Source organism: Hyposmocoma kahamanoa, unplaced genomic scaffold, assembly GCF_003589595.1.
Source record: "Hyposmocoma kahamanoa isolate Upper Pololo Valley unplaced genomic scaffold, ASM358959v1 93, whole genome shotgun sequence".
Classification (NCBI taxonomy): domain Eukaryota; kingdom Metazoa; phylum Arthropoda; class Insecta; order Lepidoptera; family Cosmopterigidae; genus Hyposmocoma; species Hyposmocoma kahamanoa.
The window spans coordinates 6,015,290-6,025,078 of record NW_020654810.1 but is presented as its reverse complement, the minus strand read 5'-3'; the positions used below and the strand labels follow the sequence as shown (position 1 = coordinate 6,025,078).

The 9,789-nt window shown below is 37.1% G+C and overlaps 1 protein-coding gene across 1 annotated transcript in view; it reads left to right on the top strand.

Moving 5' to 3' along the window:
• Nucleotides 1-1,482: 1,482 nt before the first annotated feature.
• Nucleotides 1,483-9,789, top strand: part of LOC113237631 — a 33,810-nt gene continuing 25,503 nt past the window's right edge. Inside the window, exons 1-4 of the mRNA XM_026474237.1 lie at nucleotides 1,483-1,554; nucleotides 3,473-3,634; nucleotides 8,213-8,347; nucleotides 8,853-8,920. Coding sequence (XP_026330022.1) covers nucleotides 1,548-1,554; nucleotides 3,473-3,634; nucleotides 8,213-8,347; nucleotides 8,853-8,920 — 372 coding nt within the window. The 5' untranslated portion in view covers nucleotides 1,483-1,547. The remainder of the gene's footprint in view (nucleotides 1,555-3,472; nucleotides 3,635-8,212; nucleotides 8,348-8,852; nucleotides 8,921-9,789) is intronic.

The window sequence follows — 9,789 nt, the reverse complement described above, 5'->3', positions numbered from 1 at the left end:
TTCTATTTCTATTTCTATTTCTATTTCTATTTCTATTTCTATTTCTACCTCTACCTCTACCTCTACCTCTACCTCTACCTCTACCTCTACCTCCGCGCGGACTCTCCGAAGAGAGTCCCTTGGAGCGCCCACCACGGGCCAACCGCCCACATTCGGCCGCGGAGGATAGGACGAGCGGCAACGACACACCGACACGTCTCTTCCCCTGCGGCCCCGCCGCCACTGCATCATTCAAAGCGGTGCAGCCCCGCCAGGGTCGCGGAGGACAGGACGAGCGGCAACGACACACCGACACGTCTCTCCCCCCGCGACCCTCCTCCTCGCGCATCCGCGCGGTCCCGCTGACCAGACGAGCCCCGCGCGGAACGCCCTCCTCCTCGGGCCAGCCTACCACCATCGGCCGGCCCCGTGGGTTCCTCTTAGCTTCGCCGTGGGATGAAATTGACCACGGCTACTAGAGCCCCCCCGCCACGACAAGGCGGGAACCCCTTCGGGGGGGAACTTAACCTAAACCTAACCGAACCTAATCGTGTCTTGGCGATAAATATTCAACATATCCCGAAAGAATAACTGTTTCGTTATAATTCGGTTTTCGGTATAATGAAAATTCGAAAAAACGTTATTTCGGACATAAAAAGCTTTTTTCGAAAAAAAATTTTCGAGTTTGTGATAGTTGGAGAATACCTGTAAGAGCTAAATGGGTCAATGCGACGGATTTCTGTTATTCAAGTGCGCAGAAGCTGTCTAATCTATAAAGGTCTTTGTTTCACGTCGATGACTCCAGTGTATGGCTTCATTTTGTATCTTAACGCGTAATATTTTACATATTTAAATTAGTAAAGGTATCTCAAGATACTGTCGAAAGATTGTGCTAATTTATTACACGATATGATGTACTTTGCATATAAAATCCTGAAAACAGGTTTAAATAAAAGACGTAGCTCGATCCAGCCGGATCGAAGGATTTTTTTAAGTGTTTGATATTTGTATTACTAATTATGACAAACTACTGGAGTAATGTCACAAAAATAATTGAACATGGTGGTCAAACATCGTAAAAAACTTGAAAATTACAATTATACATATATACGAGTACATCTCTAGTCAGCTGCCGTTAACTGTAAAGATGGCGCTACGATAAAAAGTCGTTCAAAACCAAAAACGAAGATCTGCAACAAGCACATAGAAAAATTCGTAAGGTCTGCTAGTTTGTTCTGTGTCTTAGTTGGCACAGGGCCTAGCAAGGGTTTGCTGGAAGGCGTTAGTTGGAATCCAACCGAATCAAAGGATTTTTTTAAGCGTTCCATCTTTATATTAATATTTAAAAAAAATTATTTTTTTTAAAATTAGTTGTTTAAAATAAATTCAATTTCAGCGAGAACTTATCGTCGCCTCTACCATGCGGTAAAATTAACTGTATTAAGCAAATGTGTAAATTTAACGCATTTGCTGCAAATATTGTAAAATAAATCTCACGTTTTCCTCTTTATTGTTAGTGTCAGAAAGAAATCGTTTAAGTCCGGGCGTAGTGCGTTTTGGCCTTTACAATGCTTGGTAAGTTTAAATGTATATTTCTTACGTAACTATATACTATATACTACTTGTTGTTGATTAATATTGATATTAATCAACTAAGTAGTGGGTTTTCGAATTAATTACTGACGGTTCGACTGGGAGACTTCCTAAATGCCAAACGCAACAGCTTTCAAAGAGCGCAACAGCTAGTCTGACATCATGCCATGCCATGAATATGCAATTTCGTATTAGTAACTGTCTTGTTTAATTATCATTGTTAACGGTACTAGTACTTTCTTCAGCGTGTGTTCACACTATAGTCCGCCACCCAGAGTTGAGGTCACCAGCTCCAGGGATTGTAAACTTTCAATTCATCAAACCGCTAGCGCTATCGCCATATAGCCGTATAGCTGATATACGCTCATATCAGAGGATCTGAAGGATATTAAATTTATCAATGTAGATTTTCAACCGTGACCATGGGACATGTAAAGGGCCCGAAACGTCGGTTTGTTTGAAAAACAAATATACGCGATTTAAATCCGGAAAAATAGTTTCATTTCCTATGTGTAACAATCGCGAAAACCTAAGAACTCGAAATGTAGATTTTATTCAATTTTTTTATAAACCCGTTTTATCCCACTGCTGGGCAAAGGTCTCTTTTCCCATAACTTTCGGTCTTGGGCAACACCTGGCCAGTCCTAAAAAGGAGCCCAAGTCATCCCGCCATCACCGACGTGGTCTACCCCGTCTCCTTTTGGAGTTGTGGTGGTTATCTTGGCTCACAACTCATTCGGCATGCGGCAGACGTGATCAGCCGCTATATTTCAATTGACATAAAGTAAAAATTTCATGGCTCTGAGACCTACATCGGAGTATCGTAGTGATTTTCTCTATGCGGTATTGAAGAGCAAGCTGCTGCGGGAGACATTCGCGCCTGAGGCCGCCTGGTGCGCCGGGGTAGCGACAAATGGGAGGAACATGCGTTCGCGGTATTGTTAGAGATGTTCGTCATCATATCGCGCTTTACTGCGTTCCAGTTTTGAAGGGTAAGGGTGCTGGTGAAATTACAGGAACATGGGACTTGTCAACTTATGTCTCAGGGTGACGGGCGCAGTGGCAGTGCCCCTCAGATCTTTGCGATTTAAAGCTCTGAGTCGCACTGCAACTGTTATGGACAGGCTTGTGGCGTACCATCAAGCACGCGATTTGATCGTCTCCTCACGCTATTATAAAAAAAAACTTGATATTATAAAAAAAGAGTGTCTCGCTTGACGTCCTCTTGGCCCGGTTGACCTTTTATTTGAAATGCAACGTTCTCCGTACTTAATTAATGCACGTCATTAATTTGTATTTGATTAAATATATTTTATTTCCATCTACAACTATATAGCATACTACGCTTCCGAGTCGTTCCAGTTATACGGAAAAAAAGCAAATTTAATTATTATTGACAATCTGTTTTACCTTTATTTTTACGATCAACTAAAACCTTATTTTAGACGTACTATATAAAAAATAATTTAAATATAGAATGACTCTATATTATATCTAATTTGGGTGAAGGAAATTTTCTTAATTTTAAATTTATTTATTGCCTACACAATACAACTGTACAATACTTAAAACATAGCAAAAGCCTCAGATTAAATTCGATTGACCGAAATTGGGTGAAATTCAACAAACTCGATTAAGACCCTAGTAAGCCACTCTGAGAGGTGGAAGTTTTCTTCTAACTTGAATGAGACTACCATGAAGGTATCCCATTTTCAACAAACAAAGAATTATTGAAATCGGTTCACAAAAACCGTGTAATATACACAACCAAACAATAAGGACGAATTGAGAGAAAAAAAAAAGAAAATAGTACCTACAGCACCATCGTAACTGCCATTTATCTATGATCATAATGCACAATATCGACATCGTACTAAATTACACTTTATTTAATTTCCAGGCAAAAAACCTTACGTAATGTGTATTTTATTTTTTTTGAACGCTGACGCAAGTGTGTTCTTCCACGAAAAGTCACTCGTAGAGATAAGGCCAGCTCAGTTGAATAATGAAACGGACTTTGGATTTTCCCTATCCTACCAGAGAGGCCATCAAAATCGATTAGGTGAGTAGACAACGAACTTAAGTAAAATTACATCTTTGGTATAATAAGGTCACATCTGCAAAATGAAAAAACAACTTTTTAGAAGAGAGTTTAAGGATGCTATGAACACAATTGCTGGAAAGCTTTTTTACGCTTAAATACGAGGAAAAAATACCAAGCGGACATAAGACTGCAGTACTAATTAATATGTTCTATTTTAGGAAATGAAAGTATTTTTTCGGATTTAAAACGCGTGTATTTGTTTTTTCAAACAAACCGACGTTTCGGGCCCTTTACAGGTCCCATGGTCACGGTTGACTGAGGTGGTACAGTTACCAACCAGTTATGTCTAATATTAAGCCAAGCAACCCTATTTTTCCACTATAGTTACAAAAGTTATTCATTAAATTGAATTGAAAAATACCTTATTTGTAATTTTACAATGAAAAATACCAATTTACGCTAGATTACGTTTTACAAATTATTTTATTGAATGAATTTTTATTAACTTAAATTTATTATTAATTAATAATAGATATTAGAATAAATTAAAACACATTTATTAGTACTGTAGTCTTATGTCTGTTTGGGACTTTTCATCAGAGGAAATACTGGATCGAAACTTGTGGAACGAAGAAACCATCTTCCCTGTTGAAATTAGGATGTTTTTTAATTTCAATGGCCTCTCGTAGCATCCTGAGTAGACAACGGACTTCTTTTGCAAGAACCAACTTCATTGAATGTGTAGGTTTATCCATGACATGCTCGCAAACGTTGGTTTCTTTAAAAAAACAAATATACGCGATTTAAACCTGGAAAAATAGTTTCATTTCCTACGTGTAACAATCGCGAAAACCGAAGAAATCAAAATTCATTTTTAAACAATAAATTTAATTTAAAAATCATGTTGTTAAAATAAAATAATTTAATAATAATAACAAAGCACACCACACACACACATTTGTAAAGCATATGTATTGTTTTCATTAATATCCCATTTGTTACTGAAAGGTAAAAATCTTTCCAATTTGTTTTATTTTCTGAATACTGTCCGATTATAGTATAAAAGTCATGAGAAAAATAATGAAAAAATTCGAGTAGAAAATTTCTCCAAATTAAATCCGGCTTTTCCTTTTTCCAAAAGGAAAAGCCGGAAAATGGTGTTCTTTTAAAGAACAGTAGTAATTTGAGCTACTATTACTAAGTATATGAATATGCTTACTCTTACACTGAAATTGTTATTGGATTGAATAAAAAACGATTGACTTTATATTTTTTATTAGAAATAAAATCAAAGAATAACTTTCATTATATAAAAACAAAAAAAATAAATTATCCCCGTGTGTAGACATTTGAAAGCCGTCGTTCGGATGCAAAGTGATTTTACACTTTGTACAAAGAATTTGGGATTTTTATGGCAAATGTTGCGTCTTGTCTGATTATCCCTATAACCTTAGAGGGTGGAAAAAACTTATAACTTATCATGCCCGTTATTGTCAAAGCGAGATTCTTCATGTGATTTCTTCGAGACAAATGCCAAATTTACGATTGTCGCTCTTTTTGGAGCTCCCCATTATACCTGTCGCTACGGCTCGACGAAAGCTAAGCTAATTGTAGTAGCAGTTGACCTCCTTTAGCAAGAGTTCGTCCAGGAAAGTAGAAGTTCTGGTTTTGAAGGGTAAGGGTTTTGGTGAAATTATAGGTAAATGGACTTTTAAACATACGTGTCAGGTGATGGTAGTGGCACTGCAACTGTTATGGACAGGCGTGTCGCTTACCACCAAGCCCACGACTTATTTGTCCCGTTAGAATGAAAAACACGTGCAGGTAAGTGACACACCTTTTTTTTTTTTTTTTTTTTTTCTGCCCATAACAATTGCAGTGCCGTCTATGGGGCACTGCCACTGCGCCCCGCACCCAGACATAAGATGAAAGTCCCATGTCCCTGTAATTTCACCAGCAAACGAAAACCGGAACCCTTCAAAATCGATACGCAGTAATACTTACATTACTGCTTGGCGGCTGAAATACGCAAGGTGGCAGTACTTCCCTGGACGAACTCTTTCACAAGGAGGTCTACTGCTAACTATTGCTGCGCTAGACACATATCATTGTCACTGTCGTTTGGCCGGTCTCTGGAGGCAAAATTGTGATTTGAGATGGTACGTCCTCACCGTTTTCGTTATTTTCCAGCTCCTCAATAATTTCTCTCAGAGTCAACCCTCTTAGACGTAATCTGAAAATAAGAATACTATGTACAAACATAATGTAATAGTAGCCTATGTTACTACTGTTTGATATAAGGAACACCAAGTTTGACTAGAGAAAAATCACAGGTTTATTTATTGTTATAATCTTAGAATAATAACGCATAGAAACCTAGTCCGCACACGCTAAGTGAGGAAATTGAAGCGCTCCCAATGGGCCTACACGAGCGGGCGGGCCTTCAGTGCTCAAGGTCAACTTGCACCGCGAACAGCTCAAGAATTTTAGCTAAAAATGTGCGGTAAACGAGTGTAAAAATACGTCAGACAAACATAAAATAGATACTAACATCACATTCCACAAGGAAGTAACGCGTTTCAACTTGTATTTTTGTATAAATATTCACTAAAACCGAAAATTAACCTACTACTAAAACTAGCCTACATGAATTTGATTTTTGCCTCACTTGTGACTGTTCGTTTGATATGAAACTATCATTCTATGCGTTATTATTCTAACGTAGAACATGTTAGTTTTACTATCAAGCATCAAACACATGCAATAAAAATATCAATAACTTACCTTTTATTAGCCATCCATTTTTTTATCTAAATTCTTCAACAATAGTACACAATACAATATTTCACAAATACTGTTTAAATACTCATTAGTCAAATGGCTAACTCCTGACTTAACGGTCAACACTAAAAATTTTTTTTTAAGCCTACCCTCAATCAACGCTAGATTTTTTTTCTTGAGGTGTTCCTTTAACTGAAGTGAGCTAGTGACAATAGGGTTAATATTAGACATTAACATGACTCTGCCATCTCAGTCAGCCGTGACCATGGTACTTGTGAAGGGTCCGAAACGTTGGTTTGTTTGAAAAAACAAATATACGCAACCTTTACGCAATTTTTATGACTTTCATGTGATAAAAACACTTTAGACGTATACTCATTATAAATGTGGCTTTATTATACCAATGATACCAAATAGAGTTCCAAGATTCTTAAATGAGTAGGTCCTGTGCCCGCCACGGACACTGTAGTCATGTGTAAATTGAAGGGAACTATCATTTATTTGATTTCTATTTATAATTTATTTTATTTAATTGTTATTTTTCTTTTATTTCCATTTGCCCGATAACCTCAAATTTGATATACCTACTGTGGAAATCCGATGAAATTACAATAATTTACTAACTTAGTCATAAGATTACAATTGTTACTAACAAAATATGGAGATAATCTGAAAATAAAAATACTATGGGATTATAACACCTTGAGACAGTAACCGGGACAGTCTGCAGACTACCTAACCCTTAACTAGGTATATACAGTAGAACTACCGTTTAGTTGATTCCGACGAGTTGTGAGCTTATGGATGCTGCCGTTCTTATCATAACTAACGCATTTGCATTTTGGTAACTTACGACATATGAGTACCTACCTAAAGTTTTTTCTTTGAAAAATGTAAATTACGTTTAAACTAAATAAGATATAAAAAACCGCTTATAGGGGGTTGTAGATCGCAGTTCGCTGATTCCAGATAAGTTAATAACTCAATTTAGCAAAATATGTCGACTACGTCAGTTATGATAAGGAGAGTAGGATGGTTCATTTTTTTAGAAGTTCTATATAAAAAGGAGGGTCTTTTAAATTTAAGTGAGTTTGTGAGTGTGAGGGTGTTGCGAGTGATTTTTAAATCGGGTACTTAAATCTATTCTGATGTTCCGGAAATTTCGATCAATGGTACACCTTTGTGGCGGGTGGCTAAATTTAAATACTTCGGGCACTGATGATTTAAAGGACAACCTGGACATAGAGAGGGAACGCTAGCTGCCCGCTGTAACATGGTGGCCCGAAGGTTTGCAAGGTGTACAAAACCAGTTAAAAACCATTCTACACCTGCAGTCTCCGGGTCAATTTTGTAGCAAGTGCATATACTGCCTTGCGGATCCAATGTAATAACACATTCAGGGTTCTGTTGGGGCTGCCGTGACGTTGCAATTCTTCGGAGATGTTTGCGGAGGCGCGCGCGGATGGCTTCTATTCTATAATGAGAAGACGTTGCCCGTGGAGGCGGGCTAGCATCCGTCTCCGCGGTAGCACTAACGGACTCCTGAGTGTGTTCATAGACCGGTGGGACTCCCCAATGTTACAGCATTGGGTGCAGCTCCACACCAGGATATAATTTTTCATTTTATTTTATTTTCTACCCTGGTCCTCAGGGAATTTGTTACTAACACTATGGACAAGATTCCGAAATAAATACTTATGATATGGCGTGGAACACTTAATGCGCAAATCCGTCTTGCAGCCGCTATTTTATTACACTTGGCATTAGATACACTTTAATTTGACTATCGTACAAAGAAATCCATTATGTTTTCAGTGGTCGGTTCACCACACAGCGACTTGGACGGACAAGTATATGGTTGTCCCATAGAAGATGCATTAAAAAAAAACACTGAATGTCAACGTCTCACTATTGATTTTGAAAGGTTAGCCAGTGTTAAAGATGATAGAGGTATGTATACTAGGTTATAGTATATTTTTGGCGAGTCGAAGGTTTTGACGTTTGAATTATTAGGCTTAGTATTCAACTACTGTTTATTATTAATTAAAAATAGACTTACGCTTGGCTATCTAATCTCATCAGGTTTAATTTAACTCTATGTGATTTGACATAAGGATCAAAGTTCGAAATGTCAAGCTTTATGTGTTCTTCACTTTAAAGTTAGAAAGGCCACGAATAGTGCATATGAAAAATAACACCTGTGCGGTGTGCACACACTTTATTTTTGTATAAAAAAGATGGACATGAAAAATAATAATAAAATTTCAACAAATTAGACAGATTTTTGTAGCGCGAGTTGGTTTGTATTTGTCTTAATTTTTTTTTTATTTCTAGTACTGTCGCTAGGTTAATTCATTGCTCTTTTACCTATTCCCAAACTAGGGATAGTTTGGGAACAGGTAATTGGCGTGGTTTGGTAGGTTATTATTACTTTAAATGATTGTTTAAATTTCAGATATCCTTAATCCGAATCAACACTTCTGTTTGGGAATGTCCATCATTTCTACACCCGAATATTTCATGGTAAATAGCTTAATAATTATTCATTGATTAGTAAAACAGTTGTAGGTAGGTATATGTCATCCATTGTAGGAAGAATGGCCTTATATTACAATTTTGACGCAAAAATAGTAAATAGTAAATTTTCGTCCAAATTGTATTTACGTCCAACAGTCTTTTCGAACAAGTCATGCGCCTGGGGTTAATAGATACGCCTTTTCATAGCAATTCTACCGTCCTTTCAAATTTTCAATTTTCTATATAGATTTTAAGACTTTCGTGGTTATTCACTAAATGATTATCACTAGTATCAGGTTTCTTACCACGGAAAATAAAAAGAAGTCATACCGTGGTAAGAAACCTGATACTAGTGATAATCATTTCAATTTTCTGTTTATCGAAATATTTTTTTGTTATAAGAAACGAAACTAAAGCTTATACCCCTGCAATACACTTGGTCGCTCCTTGTTTAGAGAACTAAATTTATGACTCCAATTCTATATGGTAGCACGTTGATTGAAATTACAATATAATATCAAAACGTCGCAACTTGTAATATTGATGATATTGAACTTTCAACAATATGCCAACTGGGTAAAGTTTAAATTATAACAATACAGAATTTGTTATTTCTTTTTAAATTTGAACTACGACCAATCAATATCAAGATTTTGTAATGTTTCAAATTAAGAATCTGTGAGTTTTGGCGCCATCGGTTCTGATGGTAATCGAGGCCTAAGGCACTTCCATGGTTTTTTTCTTCCGTGGTCCCTGTAGTCTCCACTGCAATTGGTACAAAAACGTACATCGGTTTCAAGACACTGTACTTGGTATGTTTAAATTTTGCCGCATACTCTGCAGCCGACCCGGTAGATCTGGAGACGTGACTCAGG